General features: G+C 43.7%; 1 protein-coding gene across 4 annotated transcripts; it reads right to left on the bottom strand.

Annotated features, from left to right (window-relative positions):
* RBL1 (RB transcriptional corepressor like 1) lies at positions 1-24,605 on the bottom strand. Of its 4 annotated transcripts, none has more exons than XM_032705024.1 (22): positions 24,474-24,605; positions 24,260-24,393; positions 23,160-23,360; positions 21,816-21,880; positions 21,595-21,723; positions 21,324-21,484; positions 20,549-20,598; positions 18,666-18,849; positions 17,047-17,213; positions 15,029-15,141; positions 14,382-14,485; positions 13,726-13,863; positions 12,112-12,276; positions 11,818-11,953; positions 9,936-10,202; positions 8,816-8,997; positions 6,913-7,089; positions 5,439-5,510; positions 5,184-5,265; positions 2,282-2,448; positions 1,692-1,856; positions 1-1,432 (listed from the first exon to the last, which is right to left on the bottom strand). In XM_032705024.1, exons 1-22 carry the CDS (start codon positions 24,603-24,605, stop codon positions 1,262-1,264), a joined length of 3,162 nt encoding a protein of 1,053 aa, XP_032560915.1. In that variant the 3' UTR covers positions 1-1,261. The 4 variants fall into 4 exon arrangements, with proteins under 4 accessions (XP_032560915.1, XP_032560917.1, XP_032560919.1 ...); XM_032705026.1 differs by having other exon boundaries at positions 880-1,432; positions 8,816-8,943; positions 24,474-24,581; XM_032705028.1 differs by lacking the exon at positions 1-1,432 and having other exon boundaries at positions 1,834-1,914; positions 24,474-24,581.
* Between the last annotated feature and the right edge of the window lie 1,772 nt (positions 24,606-26,377).

The following is a 26,377-nucleotide window of genomic DNA, read 5'->3' on the forward strand; positions in this document are numbered from 1 at the left end:
ATCTGAAGACAAACATTAAAACTTGAATAAAATTAAAGAAACTGAAGAATCGACATGGAAGTTAGTCCACTGCATGGCCATTTCCTCACACTGCAGCTCTCCATGGCCAAGCACCAAGCACCTTTTTTGAAAGTAAAAAAAAAAACAAAACCAAACCAAAATTCAAGTAGTTCAGTATTCAAAACCAAGTTTGTAAACTTTCTACTCCTTGCTGAGTAGTGGCCCTCTCTCTTAGGAATCACTCACACTTAGGAATCAATTTCTCCTCTCTCACTCCTGGCCAGATTCATTGGCTGAGACTGCCCAAAATCATCACAGTGCTTTTACTAACACTTCCATACTAACCCACCCAGCCAACGAAGTGAGCAGAGCTCCTCAAACAAGTCCTATGTGTAATCGTTCCTTTTTTTTTTTTTTTCCAGTTCAGTTACACAGAAACTGAAAATTACAGTGCTGAGAAGTTTCTCTATGGCTCTAATCTCACCCCAGCTGCTGATTTCAACTGTAACCTGCTTGTAATTCTTCAGGGTGAGCTGCCATCCATATGAAAAGCTTCTAGGGCTGGCTGCTCTGTAACTTCCAACGTGGCAGCACCCCCTGGCTCAAAAGAAAGGGAATTCACTGAACCATATCTCAGTGCTTTACCAGAGTCCAATTTAAGTCATTGCTATTTGTATTTTTTGATTACTGCCCCGTTACTGCAAAGCTGTCAGATCCATGTCACAACCTACATTTTAACTGAAGTTCTGACAGTTCAAAACTGCTCAGCTCTTCCTGAGGCTAAATGATTCATTTTTATTCCCTCCAGTTCCTCCACAGAAAATAATGCATAAAATTTCACATTCTTTTAAAATAAGGCACTTTGAAAATTTTTTCTCCAAATATAAAAAGCTTGAGGAAACTTAAACTGAGTTGACTCATTTCTTTACCAATCTGATTCCAAAAATAAAACCAATGTTACTAGAAGCTGAGTTACACTCAGAACTCACGATGCTCCCAGTTACGCCTGAGAACATCCAATATGGCTTTCTACAAAACACTCTTGCTAGAACAGCTCAAAGTTATAGCACAGCGTGGCCTTTGGGAATGAAGATCACTGGCATTTCCTACTTAACTATTGCTTTTTGCATCCTGTGGAAGTCAGGTGAAAGTTCAGTGTTAAAGAAACTTGGCAGTTGTCTGTATACAAAGCCAGGAAATAAACAGCACAACAGCTGTAACCAGCTCCATAGTTTTTAGATCCCACAGGAAACAGGCAGTTTTAATGATTTGCTCTTTCACTGACAACATCCTGGAGACGTTTTAGAAGAACATCATCATTTTCCTGGCAGAGTCGCTTTGTGGGGGATTCAGTGTCACTATCAATTGTTATTGCTCGCTTCTTGCTCCTCTGTTCACCTTGTTTTATCATATTATTGATGTCCTTCAAACTCTGTGATCAAGATAAAAAAAAATCATGAGTTACTCTGTCTCCATTTCAAACTTGCTCTGATTTTCAAATATCTGGGAGCAAAAGGTTATTCTGAACCTCTGTGAGTGATGGATTCTACATACATAATTCTACCCTTCAGTGCAAACTGAGAGACTAGATGCATTATAACACACTAGAACTGCATTATACCACATCCTAATTAGGAGATTAATTAACCCACTCTCAAACTGATGCCTTTCAACCTTTTTTTGCTGTGTACCTTGGAAGGGCTCCCACTGAACTTGTAGAGCAGTGCAGTTCGGGGCGTCAGGCAGGCGCCGTTCTTGTGAGGCGACACGTAAACAGAGTGTTGCTGGGAGATGCGCCGGGGGGACACTGGCTGCTGCCGGATGCTGGGGAACGGGGACAAGGGAGGGGCTTCCATCTGCAAGGGAGGACACATCTGCGTGGGAGCTCAATCACAAGGTGTTTAAGAGCAGTAACTGCACAGAAGGAAAGATTAATACACCTCCAGGTCTTCTTTAGAAGATTTTATCTTGAGACAGGTAAACAACAGATCAAATATCGATCAAATAACAGAATTAATTGTCTAGATGTGTTACAGAGATGGTCCACAGGCATTTGAGCAAATGGGTGTTGCATCGAGGTAAAGAAGCTGAAACCAGGTTTGCAAACTGAACAGCATCCGTGCCAGTTCTCTCGAAAGGCTGTTAAAGCAAGTTTTTATACCCTTACCTACAACTATCTGACTTTACCCACACCAGGTGAGTGACAGGACAAAATTATTGGCATACGTTTAACTGTCAGAAAAAACGACTCTGAGTATTCATTCCAAAATACTTTACTTACCACATGATCCTGGTTTGTGATATCGTACTTCAGTGCAAATGCCTTTACTCGTCCTACATAGACTGCATTGTAAAATTTAATCAGATCTCCTCTCTCCTCTGTTTCCGACTCACTGGAGTTCTCTGCTGTGGATTGTCCGGAGGAACTGGCAGCTTTCACAGCTGAGTCTAACAACGAGAGAGCTTCAGATGTCAAAAACTGGGCGCTTCAGAGTCAAACTTACCCTGTCCAGCTAGCAAGAACTTGTCCATAAATTGACTAGTTAACGAGAGGAATTAAAGAAACGTGCCTGAGGCAGGAGCAGGGGCTGCTGCAGATGGTGATGAACATTAGGAGAAGCTACCAATCACTGTGAGCAGGCTAGTGGGTTATGGCTAAAAAGACCAACACCAGCCTTCATTCCAAACTTGGAAATAGCTGTAGCAAGAAACTGTAGCACGACTGAACCCTTCTCCCATGCTTATTTTGGGGAGTGGTACAAAGCCATTAGACGCTCTTAAAACTATGTTTTAAGCAGTCTGACACCTCTCAGCTTTTGGCTTCTGTGAAAGTTTCTGTTGATCGGCTCAACTCGCATCTGCTGCACGGAAGCTATGGCACCATTTGTTCAGGTGTGTTATGTTCAGAGGGAAAAGCTGCAGCCACACAGCAAGTGTATTTCTGTTAATGTTCTTTCTCCCCTAATTAAGCTGAAGTGCTACTGATTACAACCTTCTATGTCTCCTCCTCCATTCTGCTCACTGCCAAGTAAAACAGGGCAGCACAGAATAAAGTCTCTGGCCATCACTGCACAGAGACAAACATCAAAAGCTCCAGATGACACCTGTAACTCTATCTGTCTGCCTTCTGTCACAACACAGGCACGTGCTCCTGTAAGCTAGTGTCAAAAGAGCAGGGGTTACTAAAGAAAGGAGACACAAGTCTATAAACTGAAGAAAAAGTCTGGCAGGAAAAGCCAATGAAGAACTTTGTAACCAAGTATATTTGTCTAACAAAACACTGGAGCTCAGTGTCACTTCAAGATACTCCAAGACATCCAAGAAGTGTGGATTTGTCAGACAGGATGCTGAACTACAGGAGATTAGCACTTTCCTGGACCCTGATGGAATCCTCACCAGGCCTTTAAAAAACAGCTTTAATACTCCTTCAGGCAGTTGAATCCCAGCCACAGTGGGAACGTACCACAAAGAAAAAACTCCTAAATTCCACGTGTGTCCTGGCTGCAGATCTGCTCTGCTCATGGGTTCATACATGGGCTCAAGATCTCTCACTGTCCTGACATGTCACTTAAAATGGGCACAGCACAGTTCTCATGCTTTTCTCTAATACTGCTCTTACCCTTTTCTCCTCTAACCTAGAGCAAAGAAAATTTCATCTATTTAAAAGAAACCTGAATATAAGAAAATGGTGGTCTTAGTGAGTCAGCATTTTTATTTTCTGTTAAATCTTCAGAACAGGTGATATTAAAAAAAAAAATCATAATATTCCAGGTACTGTTCATCTTCGTCTTTCTTTCTTAACCAGTGTTACTGTCCAAGAAGAACTATAATATCATTGACAAACTAAGAAGATACTTCAACCCTGAGCAACCAAATTTATGGAAAGAAAAATCAAACATTCTTTCCAACTAGGAAGCATAATTTCCACTTCTATCACACAGGAGAGCTGCTGACAAGAGGGTTTCTTTTTCAACATTACATTTGTTCTTCTCTAACATATTTAAAACTGTAAAATTTGCTCCACTTCTTAGCACTTGACAGTTCAGTTCTGTAAAAGCCCACAAGTACATTACTGAAAAGAGCAGAGTCCTTTGCTGTGATTCCAGGAGTATAGCTGAGAGTGTAGATGACCCCGAGGAAATTGATTGAAGCTGATTATATAATGTATCATGATGTGCCAAAATAGCAGATAGGAATGAACATTAATCTTTTCAAGGCAATGCTTAAACATCCTGATATAGAAGAACTGGTCCAAGAAGTGAACAGAACGACTAAACGAATGCTCTGGCGAACATAAAAATTGTTTTAACCAAAGTGGAAAAAGTGGGAAAACACCACTGGTGGGACATCTTCACTGGATACTCCCCTACGGCATCACAAGTGTTCCACTATTTGATACATCCAATATTAGTAATCGGAGCTGGCATGATTATACTGTTGATCCTAACCATCTGGTTATGGTACAAATCAAACAGCATGGTTAGAAGGATACAGATAATTTGGGCAGTGATGCATACCTATCAAAACCAATTAGAACTTGACGAAAGAATTCGTAAATTCTAAACAAAAAGGGGGGAATGATACAAGGGGTTAGGCCCAAAAGAGTTAACTAAGAAATTTGGGCCTGCTAACAAGTTACCAACATCCAAAACGATCTGTACCCGTTCTGTTCTACTTACTGGACCGAAAGCTTAAGAGAACAGTACAAGAACATGTAATAGGCCTAGAGGCAATAAATTAGAAATACAGCAGGATCAGGTAGACATTTGAATAGGAGAAATAGGCCTGGAGCCAGGGCCTTTTCCGAGCTTCAGTGAGTGGGTCAAGAACAACGGAAAGGAAGAAAGGTCAAGCTGAGGAAGAGGAGTTAAAGCCCCCTGCCCCATGGAGGAAGATGGGAACGACCCCTCGAAATGGGGTGCCAAGAGAAGCACCGCCCCAAGCTCCACCTATTCTCCGCCTATTTTTAATATGTATTGATAGATGTTGTAATCGTTTGAATATGCATTTAATCACATCTAAAAATTGTATAAAAGTGCTGATTTTCTGAAGAGCCGGTGAGCAAGTTTGTCCAGCGCGAGCTGGCTTGCTCCCAGCGCTGCAAATAAATACCTTTGCTGCTCAAAAGATCAAAGTCCCTGAGCAGTTTCTTAGACCGATTTTTCGGATTCAGCTGTACCCACCTTCTGTCATCTCTGTATCTGGGTCTGCATTTTTGCCCGAGACATCAGCAGAAATATTTCTCAACAAGACACTCCTATAAACCTACAAGACACCAGGGAAAAGCACTCTTGTCAAGGAAAACAAGGAAGTTGAGAGACCAGATGAAATCCATTTGAATAGGAATGAATATTATACTGCACAGGATTTATGAGCACAAACACTTGAAAAGCCATCTCTGAGATCTGCAGAGAAGAAAGGCAATGCTATTGACTCACATGGCTGTTTGCTTGTGGCTGATTCCTGTAACTTTTCATTATGTCCTGAAAAGTTCTTTCCTCTTTGGTTACCTGGAACAGAAAAGGGTATCGAAGACCAAGTGCAAGCATGAAGGCTGGGCTGCTCAGGTCCAGCATGCAGCTTTTTAGTGAGTATTACTATCAGTACATAATTTTAAAATTTAATCCTGGTGATGAGAATAAGAAAACACCAAGGATTTTTCTTGTTCAGGAATTCCTTGTTTCTTAGCCACCGAAGTCTTTTTATTATGATGCTTAGGCATTTTTCTTTTTTGGCTTTTCTTCTAGTGACACTTAAAATTAAAGAAGGGAAATATTATAAAGTCAAAAATGCATTTTGTACATTTGGAAACCGGACCCCTTAACTTTTCTAAACAGAAAGTAGGCAGGTATGTACACTCATGCAATTTCATCTTGCTTTTGTACTTCAAAATAGCTCACTTGCTAAAGCAGTTTTTCAGCCATACATTTGCAATTTTAACAATTTTTGTAATAGGGGCCAGGAGAGAATGTATCACAGTCTCTGGCTAAGTTGTCAGGTCTCACACTGCACTGGAGTCAGCACTTGAAAGCCTGTATTATGAAAAAAACCCAAACAACTGGCAAATTACGTGACCTAGAGCACTGACTATTCAATGGTTTTGCTTTCCTGCAGCTATCAGTATTGATGTCAGGTGAGCCTGAGCCACACTGCAGTTAAAAGCACAGGTAGTCACAATTTAAACATCAGTTTCCCTCCACATATGGTGCTCCTCTTCATCTGTCTGCCTCAAGAAAAGGTAATTCAGCCCCAGTGGAAGTAGCCTGGGCTTAGTTTCACCTCCTCAATTTTGTGTCTGAATTAGACTTGATGGACACCATAACCATCAGCTCAAGTTTGAGTCAAACTAATATTCCAGTTTCATAATCCAATTTAACACCACCTTATATCAAAGCTGGGAAATGGAATAAGAAATAAAGAAGTACGAGTAGCAGACAACCACCTCAATTCCTCAGCCTGGATCTTCAAAAGCTAAGAGGATTTTTGGGGAATAGAGACCTTCCCTACATACATTTGCTCCTGCAAACTTCTGCACCTGCCTAATTCTGTAACTGCAATGGATTTTTTGGTTCAGATTATACAGATTGTGAAGATGACAAACAGGATAGAAAACAAACATGGGGCAATAAGATCACACAGTGCTTTGTCTGCATCAACCAGCACTCACCTTGAATGTGCTCAGGAAAGAAGAAAAACCCTCTCTACACACTGGCTGGTTGGTGGGAAATTTTAAGATATGCAAAACAAGGAAAAACACGTACTAGGACTTCATGCACTTTTTGGAAGGACTTTTTCCTTCCCTCCAGTAAGTAATATGACGAGAATGAAGCAATTAAATTGTAAACTCTGAACACACCTGACACTGTCAACTGAACGTAAAATTCCCCGAATTTCTTAAAAACTACACATTACCTTCGCCATGATATAAAAGGCACAGAGGAGGAGCTGGTCCAAATGTCTGTCCTTCATTAGATCAGCACAGTGAACCAACGTGAATTCAAAGCACGTCCATATCTTCCTGCGCAAGTCATTGGAAACGTCCAACTTCAAGCACAGGTCACGCAAGCGCACACTGGCCAGGTGATAAACCTGGAAGAGAAAGACACACAGGAAAGAGTGAAGCCAAACAACCTTATCCTGCTCTGCGAAAATGAAATGGCTCAAAGCAGAGCTGTTCTAGAAGGACCATGAAGATGACTAGAGGGAGGGAACACTTTTCCTGTGAGGATAGCCTGAGAGGGTTGGGGTTGTTCAGCCTGGAGAAAGACACTGGACAAGGGCCTGGAGTGACAGGACAAGGGGGAATGGCTTCCCACTGCCAGAGGGCAGGGGGTAGATGGGATATTGGGAATAAGTTGTTCCCTGTGAGGGTGGTGAGGCCCTGGCACAGGTTGGCCAGAGAAGCTGTGGCTGCCCCATCCCTGGAAGTGTTGGTGTAGTGGAAGGTGTCCCTGGCCATGGCAGGGAGTTGAAATGAGATAATCTTTTAGGTGGAGTTGAAATGAGATAATCTTTTAGGTCCCTTCCAATCCAAACCATTCTGGGATTCTATGATTCAAAGACTAAGTTGTCCACTCTTCAGCTGTTGAATCTCTAATGCTTATAGAAAATCTGCCTAAAAACATTATGCCTACAGCTTCTACACCATATCCCTCACTAACTAATTAGGTCCATTTTCACTTGGTCTACTGAACAGGAGCAAGAAAGGAGAGGAGGGGAAAATTATCATTGTGAATAGCATGATCAATGTAAATGAAAGGTCAAAATTTAAAGACAAATTTAGGTTCAAGATTTTAGTTCTCCTTCATAACTAAGAAGAATATATTGCCTATTATTGGTGAAATACATGGCTACAGCTGAAGGCACTCCCTGGCTGAGAGTAAACGTTCCAAATTGCAATGTTCCCACCTGGCAGCTGGCTACTCAGTTCTTAATCTGTTCTCATAGAGACAGACTGTCACTAGCAAAATTAAAGAATCAATAGTTCAGACACAGGATATGGCTTACAAGTGTTTCCAGAAATTACTTTCTGTATTAAAATGTACCTTAAAGATCGTTCACTGCAGAATTTTCTAGGTTGTATTTTAACACAGACACCGCCAAAGGGGACACCCTCTAAAAATAACTTCTCTAGTAAGAAAATAACAGCAAAAAACCAATCTTCTAATATTTTTGAGAGATTAATTTAGGCATATATTCTTTGTAGTCATTTAGACCAAGTTACCCTGCCTCTTCCAAAGACCCCTCATGCCCTCCACACTGGAAATGAAGGTAACTAGAAGTAAGTCACCTGAAATTTCTCTGAAGCACAGTCAGTTCTTAACTTGCCCCTTAAATCCTGCATTGTTTCAAAAAGTTCCTTCTTTCTAGAAACCCCTAGCTAGTGTGTCATTCATCACTGCTTTCTGAGCTCTCAGCCCAGCACGATCAGCACTACCAGGCAGGCCTCAAAGTGGCAAATGAGAATCTCCAGGTGCTGGATCCACAGACACGGGAGAATCATCTCACCATGGGTATGTCTAATTTGCAAATGTAGGAAGCAAAATAGACAAGAGAAGTAAAATCTACCAATGTGTCTTTGATAGTTATTTACGGAAGGTCTTAATTAAAAGGAAAAAAAATCTCATGAATGGGAAGGGGAAAACTGGATTCTCTGCAACACTCAACATCTTTCTCCTTCTTCGAGGTATACAAGAACTGCAGGTACCAAAGGAAAGGTACGTGAAGACTGAAAGTAATGGAAACTGCACAAGGAGGCAGGTTCCAGCGTGGCCACGAGCAGAAGTACAGCACAACTTCCAATAAGGACACTTACCTTCCTGTAGAACAGTGCCAAGGACCCCGTTCTCTTTGGTTTGCTCGCTGCTGACACCTGCACTTCCTGTACTTGGTTCCCTGGGGGGTGGCAGGAGGGAGCCAGAGCCTCCACTTTACACGGCTGGCCTAAATTAATTGAAATGGGGATCAAGGTGATCCCACCCATTTCATTTGCAATACCTGGAGAGGATACACACACCCAGAAACAAACCAGTTGCTCTCCTCATGCTGCAGAGCTAAATGAGGTTTGGTTTGCAAACCAAACTCATTTACAAACATTTCATACTAAAGGCATCTCATCTTCTGTACTAGATGCCAGAAAGACTGTATCCCTCTGAGTCTTTAGAAATTATTAAAAATTACATTTCTGGTAAGGTTAAAGGAAGACTATGAATGTGAATGATCATTTCTAAAATTGTCCGAAAGGACAAAGTTTAGAAGAAATCACAGTTTCTGTACTTGGTGTTCCACTCTTTTGGGGGAGGTGGGCACTCCCTTTTTTACTATTCTGCAAACCCGACAGCATATCCGATACAGTCCGCATTAGTTTCCTCAGCAGTCAAATTCTCTTGCTGAAAATCTCCCCAAACATGAAAAATGGAGATTTTTTCCTTCTTGTCTTTAACTGTAGACCAAATTTTTAAATTAAAAATGGCTATAAAACTCATTGCTCATGTATTATTTTCAGAAATATTCAAGCATCACCCAACTTTAACAAAATAAAAGTCTCCCAGTATTTTCCTATTGTTAACACGTAACCCTTATCTAGAAATTCCAGAGCCTTTTAAGATTATAACAGACCAAAGTTAAGATAAATTGCAGTAAATGATTGTTGGAACTGAGAACCAAAGCATCACTTAACCTGTGTAAGGTATAACTGGAAGAAGTACGAACTCCACAACTTTGTTCATGATTCTGAATCCTCAGGACGTTTCCCAGGGATCAGATGCCTCCAAGGAGAAGATGTCAGTATGAACTTAAGCTTTTTTTTTTTTTTTGGGACAAAGTCAGCATTCTTTAAAAGAGAACAAGCAATACATGCTCCAAGTGCGTGATTGGTCTAAGCAGATCTTAAAAGCAAGGAAAACACCTATTAGAAAAGCAGGAAGAATTCGTACCGTGCAGTGGGATCGTGACCTTCTGTCCCACTTTCCCCGGCCCTGTCGTGGTTGTCATGGTCAGCACTGTCTGCCCAGGAGACACTGACACGTTTTCAGCACCAATGCTCGACGCTGGAGCAATTGTCAACTTAGTTCCTTTGGGTAAGATTTTTTCTGTCTGCGTTTCTCGGGGGCTGTCATCTCCAAAGAGCCTTCTCTTAGCACTTCCAGCTGCAGGAGAACTGTAGCGCTCATGAACTGAGATTGGAGACAAGGGCTGCATGTCTGGTATGCCAAGGACAAAAAGATAAAATCAACAAAACCTTATAAGCAGCAGCTTAATGGGAATACTTCTCCAGAGAAGGGGAAAGGCTGCCTTCCAACTACACCAGAGTACCAGAGATCTCTTCTAGTTCAGACCTGCTCTCAGAGTTCACTGTTCCCAGGTGATGTGAACAAGATCTACAGTCTGATTCCTTTTATTTTGCAGTCATCCCAGACAGCACAGTTTTCCCATCAGGTACCACGTGGAAGCCGAGTAACCAAACAAATTTGCAGAGACTGAGGAACACACAAGGTCACAGACACTCCAGTCTGCTTAGCAATTAGTAACATTTGCAAGTGCTATTCCTCTGAACACAGTTACCTACAGGAACACTGACCATATTCCCTGGATATGCAGTCTTCTCTATGTTCTGGCTTTCAAGCTCTCTCTACACTGACCTGAGTCCGGTGCCTCCACCCTCACCCACCCCTGGTTCCTCTCAGGCTTTTCTGTTGCTTTCAAATACTTCCTCCAGCAGTAAGGCTGAAGTACACAGCACTGATGTACAGGCTTCAGTTCACAGGCTTTTTGCATTTCTGCTGCCGTCTGCGAGGATACCAGTGGTAGCAGTTTCCCATTTCCCAAAAAACAGACTTTCTGGATAACTGGTCAGGTAAGACTGATTGGAGACCACATTCCTAACTCTGCCAAGATGGTTCTCTTGATACCAGGGGCAAATAAGCATTTAAAATCCCAACCATACTCCAACTGAAGTTAGGAGGAGCCTCTGGTACCAGATTCTCATATACAAGGTCACGTCTCACACAGCCCTACCCATATATGACACCATCTCCAACAACAAACCACACCACCTACAGCAACTGCTTGTACATATCTTTCCTAAGGAGTATTTAAAAAAAAAAAATCAGTCCTGTCCTGCAATTTGCCAGATAAACACCAAGGGAGACATCACACAACCAATAAGTCCATGGTGCACCTGCAAGAACATATGGAATAGTGTCTGGGATACAACAAAACCAGCAATTCCTAACTAGGGGAGTATGCAAAGGAAACAGCAGTGCTGGCACTGCCTCTGCACCCTCGCTGTCAGGAGATAATTCTATTTCAGATCCAGGAATCTGCAAAGAACTGTTCTTCAGAGCAGAGAATACTGCAGGCACAGTATTGCCCTCCCTTTCTGCACCAAAACAGTTTCATAGGAAGCAGGAATAAATGCACCAGTCATTTCATTAAAAAAAAAAGTCACCTAAAATCCAATCAAACTCACTGATAACGAACAAATAAAAAGCCAAAAAAACCTAAAAAAATCTGAAAATCAATGGACAATAAGCCATTACATGACAACCCACCTGAGAGTAAGGTCACTCTGGCATCAAACCAGCAACAAAACCTGCTCCAGTCCAGCAGGGAAGCACCATCACCATTGTCTGCTGCCAGTGAGACACAGCACTGGTTTGACTGGGTGAATCCAGACCTTCCCTTGATCAAATAAGAGGCTTCACAATTCTGAATGCTTAATTCACATTCAAGATTGCTTTTTGCAATTACAAAGAAGCTTAAAACCCCTCCCCCCAAATTCACACATTCAAATCGTATCAGAAACCTTGAACATACCCCGTCTTAAACTCCCACCAAGATCTGTTCGAACCTCTTTTACTCGAGGATGAATTATGGGAGATAATGGCATCATAGGCAAATGCCCAAGCCCACTTCCTCCATTGCTGGCTTCAAAATTACTGGGAAATATTACCTGAGAAATAAGAAATGTCAGTGTAAGATAACAAATGACTTTCCCTTCTTTGTGCCAATCTATTAATAGAAGATTTTCTGCAGCAATTGTCTCATTTGAACTATTTTCTCTATAAAGCAACAGTGAATTTCCTATTTAAAGGAAAACAGATCACCTACTTCTTCACAGGTTGGGACTTTGTTGTCTGATGCCTCGAGTGCATTCCAGAGTGCCGAGTTCCGAGTCCAGGCAAGACTCTCCAGAATTTGTTCCTCAATGCTGTTGAGGTGCTTCACCATGTCTCTGGAAAGCCCTTCCTCAGACCGAATCAGCACTTCAATGACCTGATGGCAATGACACACACACCCCAAAGTCACGTGGCTCATGTTTAACGTTATCAGACTGTTCTTTATTTCACGACCCTGTTTGAAACTTCAACAAAGAGTGCTCCAGCCTTCTCCTTGTATCTTCATCTTCCTCAGCCCTCTTCTGATCCCCGTTTTTTTAACCCCCTTTCCCAAAGGCAACCCAGGAGTCAGAAGTGGACAGCAGATGTGCCATCAATGCAGACCAACCCACTCCAGGGGATTTTAGGCCCTCTCTTCCCATTGCTAAGCATGCACAGAAAGAAACACTGAGCATACCCAGAGCTCACCCTGCAGTACGTGCAGCAGACCTGGGGAGATGGGAACAGGTACAGCCGCTCACAGCAGGGCACGTGGCAACCCTAGCATTCCAGCTTTCCTGCCCTTCAAACCAGCAGCCCATTACACGAAGGGTTGAAAACCACTGCTCCAAAGTTTTAAGAAATGCTCAGAACCCTTAACGTGGACAAGTGGGGGTTGAACAGATCCCCTGCAGCATCGTATTCCACCCCCATGCTCCAACACAAAATCCACTTTATTTATTTTACTCCTGTCTGAAGAGCATTCAGATTGTTTTTCTAAAGCTCCAGAGACAGAAATGCCATAAGACTTCCCTGGAGGACTTATTGATATTTTTAGTTATTCCTGCTACAGAAACTAAGCATCTGGAGAACAAAGTTACAAACGCCACAAGTCTCCGTGGTGTGAAGCCTTTGTGATGGCAATTTTTTTCACGTAAGAGCGCTGCAATACACTGAATAGCAAAAAAAATTCAAATCAAACATAAATCTGTTCCACAAAGTTGGGTCTGCACCAGTGCATTTCATTTTGAAGGAGGCTACCAAAAGCCACAGCAATACTGACAGATTTGTTTCAGCTTCAGTACTGCCCTAAGCTGATGAGTGAAGGAAAAAGAGAGAACAGAATATAAACGAGCTTTTCCAAAGGGTTCCATTTTTTGGTTGCTGTCACCTAAACAGAACTACTTGATTTATTCATGGTAAGCTGTGAGGTGTCCAGCAAAAACTAGAGGCATATGGATAGGTGACAAAAGGACTGAAGTAGTCAAACAACAAATTACATTGGAGGTGGGGTGAATGTGTTTAAAAAAATGACCAGAAACAGAGTATCAACAAAATATATGCTTGAATGCTTTAGTCTACTAACAGTGTATACAGATTAAGAACTAAAAGTTGATTGACAGCATGTTACAGTTCAGTACCATTTACAAAATGGATTTTTTTGCTTTATATTTCAGCTTCAGCTCTGGCATTACATATTCCAGGTAATATTATTTCAGGACAGCCAGTGCACAATAACATCAGTCCTTCTCTTACCTGATTCCCTAGGGAGGAAGAGCATCACCCTCTCAATCCAGTAACATGCCATTTTTAATACAGATACTGTCCTAAGTCAGAGGCTATTTACCTTATAGAAGTAGAAGGGCCTGAGGTCAAGCACTTCAATGATCCAGGGGAAGGTGCGAGGGGAGCTGTAGGCGAAGAGCACGATCTCCAGGCAGCACGCCATGAGGGAGCGGTGGAACAGATCCTGCTCCAGGAGAGCCTGAGGAGACACAAAATGGCAGTGGTCTCATGTCTGGGAAATGGAAGTCAGAATTTTGTGAAAGAACCTGCTTTTTTCCACTGTTCACAACCTCCTCTTTTTTTATAGGGGAATTTAGAAGACTAGATGTAGAGCAGCAGCACCAAACCCACCCCATTTTGCATACTATGGACAAATCAACTGGCCTCCTTATTGTGCACCACAAAGCAGAGCAAATGCAGTGCTGCCTAACATGAAGTATTGATCTTGTTCATTGGATCAAGAAGAGAATAAAAGTCAACTGTCCATAAAGTTGTGATTCTAGAAGGCACCACAAATTCAGATGGCTAGTTATGCCAGTTATACTGGTTTTAACAGTAGAAAAAAACACATTTAGGCACCTCCCATGTATTTCCCCTTTTAAATATTAACAATATACACAGAGTGCTTTACAGTGCTCTGTTCTGAAGCTGCCTGAAGACAAGCTCTGAGAAACAGTTACAAAAAGTGGTCTACTCTTCAGACAGTTCTTTACTTACAGTCAGATCCTTCCCATGCAGTCTCCGTGTTTCTTGCACCATTATAGTCTCCAAGATTTTATAGTACAAGATCTCTGCCAGTTTTAATCTGTTTACAGCAAAATCTGAAATTTAAAACCAACAGAGATGAAGTCCAGTGCCACTGGCACAAATGGTCTTAAGACTAAACTGAGCAACCTGTCCTGATCCAAGAAAATACTGTGGGTGTGTATGTACACACTTTGCAAACCCAAAAAGTATGTTCAGAAATCCGCTAAGTCCAAGCACAGCATGAAATTCGATAAATGTTTTAAAGGATCACTTAATATTTCTTCTGGTGTAGTTTCGCAATGTTTCAATAATAACTTTTCTATTTGTATTCGGTTCCCTTTAGATTCTAAAGCCAAGAAGAATGCAAGTTTACCGTTGTTGAGAGCTGCTTTTCCATTATCTCTTGGTTATCCTAGTTCAAACTGCAGCTTTGGGTTTACTCTGTCATAAATTTTTATTTTTTACCGTGTTCTGTTTGACAGCAACAGTTTTCTGCTTGGGTATGTTCTGGGATAAAAACAGCTCCACTGCATTAAGTACTTAGACAAGAGTGTATGTATGCATTCTATTTGCCCTGGTTTAGTATTTTGAAACATCCCATGCCTTTCACTCCATACCTATATGAGAGCCTGGCTGCTCATCTGTTGACTGAGTGTAGCTGCAGCAGAAGGTCTCACCGATCTCCTTCACTCTGCTCATGATGCTTTCCATGGGGCTGCGGGCACAAGACCTGAAGCAGAAGGCAAAGAGAAAGCCTTGTTTGTATAAATTAATACCCAGTTAAAAAAAAAAAACCAAACTCAAGAACAACAACAACAAAAAACCCATACCACCAAAATAAAAAGGGAAGCTAATTATATGGACATTCCTCATCTGCAATAACCTGTATTACCCAGACAGAGGAAAACATAAACCACACAAATATTGTGTCCTTTTTTCCTTTCCTAACAAGGTTAGGGAGGCTATGTAGATCTTGGAACAAATGCAGGAGAAAGTAAGAGCTACAGCAGCACACTCAGGAGAAAAAGGATTTGGTGAGAGCAAGGCAGTAGTGAGGATACTGCAAAAGGCAACAATCAACCAAATGCATCCACGAGACCACCACAAGCCAGGTTCAGTCTGAGGGAGTACAGAAAAGCTTAGAGTGAAGAGCCAACATCTTCCCATTTACTACCAAGACAGAGAGAAACTGGTGAACTCCAGACAGTCACTGTCATAAAAATGGGCCAGAGAATCTCTGGCTAGAGATGGTCTCTCTGAAAGCTTTCAGATCTTCCAGCAACTGCTTTAGAGGACAGTGGTTTGTCACTGATGTCAACTTAAGACAATAAACTATTCTGAAAAGCCAGAACTGAAAGCAACTAAGGTTTCTTTGAACAAAGCCTTCTAATTAACTTCCAAGCCATCTCCGTGGAATTTTAATTTGAAAAAGAAAATACTAAAAAGCACAGAATATTACACAGTCCAAACTACAGTTCCTCCCATTTCTCCCAATCACACCAGTACATATCCCAGTGCTTGCTGAACTCATGTCCAGTATGAGCAAAGTACTCACCACAACTCTTGTAAGAGGTTTACTCAATTTTTTTCTCGTTTTAATATTTACCTCTCTCCTGACAGACTAGTTTATTACTTGGAACAAACACATTCTTCATTAGAGATTGTAGACACTTTAATGTCTTAATTGTGTAATATAAATAATATCAGTCCTTAAAAAACAATAAAAGAAATATTCAAAACAAACGCATCCTGCTGAGCGGTTGTAAAATTTGAAGAACTAGTGCTAAGAAAACTTTCAAAATATACATTAACTCCGAAGATGAGAACTGCAAGTAATATTTTTCACCTATTTATGATGGTTATTTTACAAAACATTACTTTCACACTTCAAATATTAAGTCCTAATACTAAATGTCCATTCTGATTAATAAAAACACATCTAGAGACCTTACACCATAATACAGCAAGGCTCTAACTTGCAGATGTTAAGCAAACACCCACCTTTACAGGTATTTACTATTCAATTACTGCTTTTTATGAGCTAGGCTCAGAGAGGAAAGCAGTGAGCTGAAGAGAGCTCAGGGAACAGCCACCAGAACAACCAACATGGAAAGCACAGCTGCTGCTACACAAGAGATCAGCTTTGACAGTAACCAGGGTCACTGTAAGACTCATACAAGTGCTACAGGGTTAGATTAAGATATCCTGAAGTAGCAGGAAGGAGAAATGGGAAATCTGTATGCTGCTTTTAGTTTTATCTTCCCAAGTTGAAGGCCAACACTATAGCTTGTTGATTCTAACATTTCTGCCCTCCTCCAAAACCTCTGACAACACAGTTACCACATCTTTTATTAGAGTCATACTTGTTTAAAATCCAAATAAATAAACAAAAAAGGCATTTGGCTTTCAAGCAAACAGATAAATTAACACCACCAAAAGCTGAGTCTCCATTAATGCAATGGTGGTGAAAAGTCAGATGGGGGTGGTGGTGTTCAGCCAGATGAGATCATCTAGAAAATAGATCTTTCAACAAGAAATACTACAGAAACACAGACCTAAGTACTCTGCACCAAACAAAAAAAGCCAGAAGGTCAGTTCCTTTGTGTATGAGAGCAGCTGAAGTGGACACACTCACTCAAAAATAGCTGTAAGTTGTTCACTGGGTGCATTTTTCAACCCAGCCACCATGTTCTGCAAGCGGCTCACGCTCTGCGTGGCTGAAGCCACAGGAGTGATGACACCTTCCTTTTCTCGCAGGTATCGTCGGCCAGTCAGGGGAGTTGAAGGTGCAAATGATCTTTTCTGTCACACAGAGAAAGATAACAAGTAAAATCAGCCAACAAAACAGTTTCAATAATCTTTCAAATGAGCATCTCCTTCAAAACCCCTCCAAAGACTAAAATTACACCACCAGTACACTACGTGAGGGTTCATCAAACCTGCCAGCTCAGAACTGACTGAAAATGAGCCAAAGTTTTCCCAGGACTCCATAAATACAAAATATAACAAATCTTCATGCAGATGAAAATTAACTCAAAGGGTTTTAAAAAATAAAATACAGTAAATCAAGACCTAAAAATCTTAAAGCCTGTAATTTTTTAAGATCATCTGAACACTGAAAAATACAGGATAAGGAAGAGGAAGCACATGCTTCCATTCTCAGTCCCTGACTGCATTAGCTGTGTGACACAAGGAGTGGGTGGCAAAGGTGCTCAGGAGAGGTCCACAGGAAAATATTCCTTGGAAAATGGTGTCCAGGCAGACCTTGAGCCTTCCTTTATCCAAAGGATGATGCAGCACTGAGCAGACGGAGCTGTGTGGACTGCACTTACCTATTTGTATCCTGCTCTCTGGAAGTGACACAGTTTTTGGATTTAATTACCAGAGCAGACAACATTCTGATGATACACAGCAAATAATGAGAAAAGGTTAAGCCTGCAGTCATTATGCATTAATAGCAATATTGTTACATTACAGAAACTGAAGTTCAGAATTGCTAAAACCCACTCCACATCCCTGTCTTTAATTTGCCTGAATACGAAATACACTTACACTTGGCAGAAAAAGCTAAGCCATAGGATTCACTTACACCACCACTAGCATCTTGGAATAAGAATTCTTATTTTTTAATAGACATGTAAATCAAACAGCATATGGTTCTTTCACACATCTAGCACTATTTTTCTCCTTATCCAAAAGTAATCAAGCATTTTCCTGCATGCCAACTTCATTAAATACATCGTACATTTTTAAATGCAGTGAAAGATTTACTCTGATAATAGGCTACTTTTTGTAATGAAGAGACAGTTTGGTGAGGTTTATGCTGTGAATGTTATTTTCTGCAGAAGAATAAAAAAGATGATCTTTCCTATCCTAAGAAAGGAAACACTGGGAAAACAAATAAATGAAGTCAGTGTCAAGGTTTTGTGGCATGATTATGGAGCTTGAACAAAACTGTAAGACCTATATATTTAGGTATTACCTACATACAGGTTTTTCGTGGACAAAACCAGACTAAACACATGAAAGTGCTCTCATCCAGTTTAAGGAATAATTATACAATAAATTCCACAGGAAAGACATCACCACCATTTCTCCTTAGCAAGACAGTACTGGAGCCTGCAAACGGCATTCACCACCTTCCTCTCAGGAAGAAGTTCAAGAAATTCCAAGTCCCCTCAATAATTCAAAGTGTGTGTAAGGAAGGGAAAACTCCGAGTCCTTCGAGTGAGACTGATGTGTTAAATGAATCACCTTTTCAAAATGCTGCTGCAGATGACACTCTGTGGGAGCTCGTGCTGCTGTTTTCTCTACTAGCGCATCTGCAGGGAATTTTCGAGTGCCAATTTCTTCTTCAGCATCAGCTCCCAGGAAAACTCTCTCATCAAAATCACCCACGGTCAGAACATACTCTTCATACTCTTTATTCAGTGCTTTGCTGAAAGAGAAGCCCAGGTTTGATATCAAAGGTTTAAGTGTTGAAGAAACAAAGAAGGTCCCTGTGGAGCGCAAGTACAAACTCACAACAACACGAGGTCAAAGTGTTCCATGCTCTGGGCAGCAGTGCTGCTTCCACCTCCCCAGGCAACCTGCCTGGGGTCATCCCTGCCTGCCTTCAGACTGGAAGCTCTCCAGGACCTGCTGCAGGGACCATTCTTCCTCCTAAGTGACCACCAACATTTGGCTCTCAGTAAGAAGAGGAAAAAAATCCAACTCTGCTTCTACTCCAGTTGTGAATAAACCAGTGTGGAAGCGCTCAACTGATCAGAGGTTAAATCTGTGAACACACAGAGCGCACCAACGGGAGCTGCATCCACCTCCATTCGATTTCTGGTTTTGTCACTCCCTAGCCCATAATTTTCCTAATGATGCAGCAGAAGGGACAGGGAAGAGCTAGCTAGCTGTGAGACCAAACAAATCCTTCACCCTCTTTATTCCAGCTAACCCAATTGGAAAACAGAAATGTTTAATCCCACCAAGGTTGCAAAGCTTTAAATTTACACTTAGGAAGCGGAATGGAACTTTTGGATAAAAATCAGAAATGGTTCACATCAATAAATCCTGCCTGCAGCTTTTCCACGGGCCAGGAATGCAGTTCCAGCTACCACTGAAGCAGACATATTAGTGGAACATAATGTAATCATGACAAAAGCAACTCTGTGATCCCACAGGAAACCTGACTGTATCACAGGTTCACTTTCCCCATGTCTTTTAGGAAAAAAAAAAGAAAGTGGAAAAGAAAAAAGAAAAAAACAACTATGGAAGGTTTGGACAAAAAAAAACCCAAACCCTAACAGGCTTCCATGCTTCTTTTAAATGTCAGGCTACTTTCAAAAGAACAGGGACTACTGTATGTAATACTATTAATTTTTAAGAAAAATACTAAGAAAAGTTGCATATTCAATGGATCACAGTTTATACATGGGTTTATATCTAAATTAAAGTGTTATCTACACTGTTAAAACAATCACGTCTTATCTCAAAATTCCCAAAAAACCAACAAGTTAAGAGCTAACCTAGCAAAAAAAAAATTAATAGGTATTTTTGCAAAAGGCAAAAAACCCCCCAAACCATAAGGGATCCAGAACAAAGAAGCTGCTATTCCTATTTTGCATTTAAATTAACCTTCAGAAGTGAATTCAAAAAGTTTCTGAAACAATTACACTCGCCTCCCACAGAAACACTACACCTCTTTTGTGGTTTTGCAATTGTTTCTTCTTTTTCTCTGAAGCCCTTCTGCTGCATCCACAGATTTATACACTCAATTAGAGACTGACAAATGAATTTAAACACTTCCCTACCTGGGCATAATATGTGTACAGAAATACATCCGTGCACATCAGAGTCAAGGCTTTGATTTGTATTAGATTACTCAAAGGTTAGTCACCAGAAAATCAAAGCAAGCACCAAAAAACCTGACAGCAAGGAAGAACCTCTGCAGCTTGAACCCCTGACATTGGCCACATCTTGGAACAAGAAAGCATTTCAGCCAGAGAGAAGCTTTGGTGGTCAATAATAAAAACCCCATTAGATATGGTAAGATAATGAAACAGGAAAACCTGAGATTTAGTACACAAAGGCCAGTGCTTTAGATGTGAAACCGAGCCCCATGATTAAGAACAAAAGCTGTAACTTACCTATTTTCTGTAAAGTTGCAGAGATCCAACAGACAATCTCCTTTTAAGATCTAAGAATAAAAAGCAGAAATATCTTACGTAATAAAATCAAAACTGTTCCAATTGTGAGGACACGATGGTTTTAGTTAAAAAGGAAATGAGATTGAGGTGCATAACTGGACTTTTTTGGTTTTTTTTTTGCCTAGACCAAAGGGCTACAGTGCCATTATCAAGACAAAGCTCCAGATGAACTCACTCTTCAGACACAGTTCTACAATGTAGTATCTGTTCACTGCCAGGTTAGGGACTGACCTTACAAACAACTACACAGAAACTTCCAGAGCTTGGAAAACGTTTCCAAGATCAAAACTAGACAGAACAGTTCATACACCTGTGACCTCAACCTCTTCCTTCCAAAGCATTTTGCTCAACTTCAAGACAAGCAGCAGGACCCACACTACCATAACAGACATCCCATAAAACTATTTCACAAGGAGATCACTTTTTTTTGCCTGAAGAAAACACCACCTTTAATAATTCAGTTTCACAATGCCGAGAAAGGAAAGCAAAGGTTCTCCACTGACATAAAAAGCCAAAACAGAGGAGACCTTACAGCACACAGCATTAAAAGCTGAGAGTGAATTCTGCTCCTGCTAAAATACAGACAAAGAAAACCTGAACCAGCCTGAGTTCCTTTGCTCATTTGCACTCTTCCCTGAGGAACCCACAGGACCTAAATGGTCTTGAGAGCCATCATGGGGCACCACCATGCACTCACAAAACTAGTGAGATGTACCTTCCTATCAAACAGCTTTGCAATGTATGGTTTAAAGTAGTGTTCCTTTATGCCTTTTGCTTCTACCAGGAGCCCGTCGTGCAGCTCACACAGCGTGGCAATGATGCAGGGAGGGTCTTCAGAGGCTTTGATCTCTGGAGTGTGGAATTCCACTGGTAAGCCTGAGAACAAGGCGGGGGAGGGGAAGACAACCAACCTTCAACTTCATTTCAAATGAACCAAGAGAAAAAAAAAATCTCATTTGATTGTAAATAATCTTTCCCCACCATACCTTTAAATGATGGATTTAGCAAATCTCTTCTGTTTGGACACAGAAGGGCATTGGCAAAAATCAGGTCCAAGCAGCACAGAAGCAAATGATAGGAATTTACTAAATCATCTCCAATCATACGGAAATTACCTTGAAGAGACAGCACATCACGTCAAGCAACACAACAGAAGTTCACAGCTGGGAATGTATCCAAATCACGCAGCTAAAGCAAGCAAGCCTACCCTTAGTATACACAAAGAGAGTCCAGCAGAAGTTGAAGAGATCTTTGACACTGCATGGCACCCGCCTGGCAACAAGGAAAAGTGGGGAGAAGTCACTCTTCAGTTCCAGAAAGCTGAACCTTGTTTTACAGTAGGAATTTCATTCCATTTCCCTGCTCAAAGTAACAGCTGGAGCTGTTGTCTTAATTTCACACTAAGGCGCAGTCAACAGCCTCCCACCTGGCTCCACAGGGCATCCTGCACAGCATTCACAACCTCCTGACCCTGTTTCCAAGCCAGTGGCTGCCTCTGACCCTGCCACACTATTCTGCTGGTGTCACATCTCCCACAGAACCCTCCTGCAGCCACAGATGGTGAGATGATAAGGGCTATATATATGCCAGTGATGGTTTTTCCTAAATATTTTACTAAAGCATCAGTCATCCCTTCAGAACACACGATTACAGCTTGTACAACAGCTCAGCTGCTGAATCCCACTTGGAGTAGAGATTATCCAAACCCACAGAGCTGGAAGACCAGGGAAGGCATTACTTGGGACAGCCCACAGAGGAGCCAAAGCCACGGTGATGCTGCCCAACGCTGCTCTGAGGGACACAAAGAAAGCACCCAATAAAACTTCTCCCACTACACTCTACCTGTAGTCATGGAGCTACACTGGAGCATTTTACCAGAACAATTATCCCCCCTCACATCCAGAGAACCCACATGAGCTGAAAAAACACCCCGCAGTGCCACAGCTTGGCTCCCTCATCCCCAGGGTTACACTCTAACTACAAAGATGTCACAGCGACAGCCACACACTCAGCAAGGAACACAGACAATTAATTGCCTCCTTTAATTAAGGCAGAACTTCCATGTGTTTGTGGAAGATGACACCACCAAATCTCATAAAAATTAGCACATCAGCTGTAACTTCCTCCCTCATCTGGCAATCACAGTAAGGACCCAGCAGGTCACCGGGGACGTAACAGAGGATGTATCAATGTAGCACAGAGGGGTCCTGTCACACCAGCTGCCTGCCTGCGCTGTGCCAAGACAAAACACCCCTGTGCCACTTTACTTATTTCTGCTAAACGTTTAGAGCATTGGTCTCACTGTGCCTCGAAGTTAACCCACCTCGTGGCACCTCTGCCCGACACACACAGACCTTCCCACCTGTGACAGGGAGTGGGATGCAAAGCCCTGGGGGCACGAGCTGGGTCCCCCCAGGGTCAGGGCTGGCTCTGCATGTGCTGGGTTTCAGGGTCAAAGAGGCCCCATCTCTTCAGAACTTCATTTTCACAAATCTGTACTGGGTATAACTCTTTCCAGGGAAAAGTCACATTAAATCTCAAAATCTCATACCTCTGTTTCCTGCTTCGCTGTGGCTTGGAAGTTTCTTCATAAGGGTTTTGAAATACATCAAAAAATATTGGTTCAAACTTCTTGAAAATCACAGTTGTCACTTCAAAATTTCTCTCCAGCCGCTCCACTCGCTCTCGGAATTCCTGTGGTAGGTTTGACATGTCTATCCACTTCTTCATTTTGCTAAAAAACTGAATTAAACTTTAAAGAAAAAAGAAAGGTCTTCTTTGAGCCTTAACTATCTTCCAAAATGCAACATATTTACTCCTTAATGACTGATTAGATTACTATGTAGATTTACATTTTTTTTGACAGACTCCCAAACTGTACATATTGTAAGTTTTTTGCCTTTTATCACTCTGGGGTTTCTCCTTGACCCTCTTTAAGGCACAGGAACACTACTTTGATGCAGCGGCTGCCAGCATGGCTGTGTTGGGCAGGGGAGGAGTGGAAAGGAAAAATCACATGCCGCTCTGCACGTGTGGAGGGGGAGGCAGGACAGGCAGTAAAACCACAAGCAAGAGTTGTCAAAGTTACCTGCACAAAAACCTGTTAGTTCTGGGTGTAATTAATTGGCACTCCCCCTCCAGCAGCTCAGCCAGGAGCGGGTCTTTAAACGGAACGAGAAACGTTCCGAGCTCTGTCGTTCCAGCTCTGTCTTGCCCGGTCAGAGCCACAGGGGCAGGGGAGCTGCTGCCGGGGCCGTGCAGAGGGGGAACGCTGTGTTCCCAGAATAATTGGGAGCCGCCAGCACTTCCTTGGGATTTGCCCTGAATCCTGATCCAGACACGCGTGCTATCGAGATCGCTACGGCAACGCCGAGGTGTTTGCGGTCAAATTAACTACAGCGAGAAACAACTGGCGTGGGTGGAACTGCTGGTCCGACATGGGTGGTCTCCCAAAGGCTTGAAGTTGAAAATTACGTATTTGCATCCAATTTCCATCTGTAACACCCGCGAATTTGTTGCTTTCCCAGCTCTGCCTCGGGCGCTGCGATTGAGAGCACCGGGAGCGGTCCCGGGCCAGCGGCTTTGGCAGCGCAGAGACTGACGGGCGCTGCGCAATCAGCCCCGGCGGTAATTAATTAGCCCAGCGCTCACCTGAGGCGTGCGGAGCGCAGGATGCGGGTCAGGGACACGCCGTTCCCCTCCATCGGGACACTCCCCACCGTGGGCACCCGGCTCCGGCGGCAGGCGACGTACAGCGCGCAGGCCAACCAGTGCAGCGGCTCGCCCTGCGGGCACAGCGGGCACGGCGCTCAGCCGGGGCTCGGCCGGGACCCCGGCCCGGCCCCGCCGCCCCCGCCCCGCTCACCTCCAGGCTGTAGGTGCCCCGCAGCGCTGTGAAGTCCCGCAGCGCCTCGGCCGCGCTCGCCGCGTCCAGGTTGAGGTCCCGGCAGAGCTGCTCGACGGCGGCCCCGGGCTCGGCGGGGCCAGGGCGGGCCATGGCGGGGCTGCCGCCCCAGAGCCGCGCGCCAAAACCGCCGGAAGGGCGGGGCCGCTTCCGCCGAGGGGGCGGGAAACGCGCGGAAACGAGCGGGGTCGGGACAGAGGGACGCGGAGAGACCCAGACAGACGGACAGAGGCACAGACAGACAGGGATGGACAGACAGACAGACGGACAGAGGCACAGACAGACAGGGATGGACAGACAGACGGACAGAGGCACAGACAGACAGGGATGGACAGACAGACGGACAGACAGAGAGACAGAGAGATAGAGACACAGGCAGACACGGACAGACGGACACAGAAACGCACACAGACAGACAGATCGCGCACAGTAACAGCACATGCAGAGCACACAGACGCAGCAGAGAGCAAACGCGGGCACAGCGCACACAAAGCAAACAGAGCACACACGGACACGCGCATGGGGCGGTGCTCGCTGTCACGCGTGTCACTCGCTGTCACTCGCTGTCACGCGTGTCACAGCGGTGCTTGCGCGCGCGGCTCCGGGAGCCCGAGGCAGGAGCGGGTTTCGTCGCGGTCCCGCAGCGCCCCGTGACCCGCGTGGGGCGGGGACGGTTGGGCTCCCCCTCGCCCCCGCAGCGCTCCCGTGTCCCGGGGCGCAGCCCCGCTGCCATCCCGGCCGTGCACTGACCAGCGCCGATGGCCAGAGCCCTCCTGAGAGCACCAAGTGTCCCCGTGGGCAGCGGAGCAGCTCCCGCAGCCCTGAAGGGGCTCGGGTGACGCAGCACTGGTTCGGGCACAGGGAACACGGCTCTGAACCCGCGTAACCTCGGAGGACACTTGAACCACCATCCTGTGGTGCTCCCCGAGCCAGCTGCTGCTGCTGCTGGGAGGGCGTGGGACAGAGAACACACGCAGCAAGCCCGGAGCGAGCGCGGGTGCCCAGCGCGGCGCTGGACCCGCACCCTGCTCCCCGGACCTGCTGCTCAGAGGCGCGTCCCGGAGCCGCCGGAGGGACCCGGCTGCGGTGCCCCCCGCTCGCTCAGCAGCCCCTGCCGTGCCCCTGCCCCACACACACATCCCGGGGCTGGTTTTCTTGAAAATGTCCGTTTGCAAAGCACAGGGATCAATTCGTGGGATCCACAGGCCGGCAGAGGCAGTCAATCACCGAGAACCAGCTCAGCTCCGTGCTTTCCACATTACTTTCCATGAAACGTTACTTCCCTTAATCCAACACCTAAATATATTTGCGAAAAGATTTGCTAAAAGAGCACGGAAAGTTGCCTGCTCTGAACAGCCAGGAAATGTGTTTAATTTGGGATAATGAGACTATGAGTCCCGCAAACTTATTTCTTCCTTCAAGACCAGAGATTTGCCTTCCTTGGGGTGAACTGAGCTTTGCTTTTTGTGCATCCGTTCCTCTATCAGAAATTTTTGCCCTTTTCTGGGGAAAAAAGAAAAGTCACTGTGAAGTTTTCCTTTAAAATTTCGTCTTTCCAAATAATACAGACAATTCCTGTACAATGTCTCCCTGAACAATTGTGCTGGCAATACAGCACAGCCAGCTGAAAAACCTGACAGCCAATGCTTGGCAGGAGCCCAGAGACAGGCTGGAGTATCTGCCACAGCTCCCTCTCCCCTCAGCTGCTCCTGCAACAAGTCCAGGTCACTGAAATTCCTTGAAACCCTCCAAGGGCATGTGCTGGGCTTGCATTCAGCCAGGCTGGGACTGGGATTGAGTTCCAGGCTAAACCAGTAACATCCTATCCCACCCAGACTACTGGCAAGTGGAGCCAGGTAGTGGTG

This window comes from Chiroxiphia lanceolata, chromosome 17, assembly GCF_009829145.1.
Source record: "Chiroxiphia lanceolata isolate bChiLan1 chromosome 17, bChiLan1.pri, whole genome shotgun sequence".
Lineage (NCBI taxonomy): Eukaryota > Metazoa > Chordata > Aves > Passeriformes > Pipridae > Chiroxiphia > Chiroxiphia lanceolata.

What these genes read in the sequence shown, in the direction of transcription:
- RBL1 (XM_032705024.1), bottom strand. Translation starts at nt 24,605, where the DNA reads ATGGCCCGCCCTGGCCCCGCCGAGCCCGGGGCCGCCGTCGAGCAGCTC. An exon ending in TCTCTTTGTGTATACTAAGG is followed by an intron (nt 21,724 to 21,815) that starts GTAGGCTTGCTT and finishes TGTCTCTTCAAG; the next exon opens with GTAATTTCCGTATGATTGGA. An exon ending in AGCCACAAGCAAACAGCCAT is followed by an intron (nt 5,266 to 5,438) that starts GTGAGTCAATAG and finishes GGTGTCTTGTAG; the next exon opens with GTTTATAGGAGTGTCTTGTT.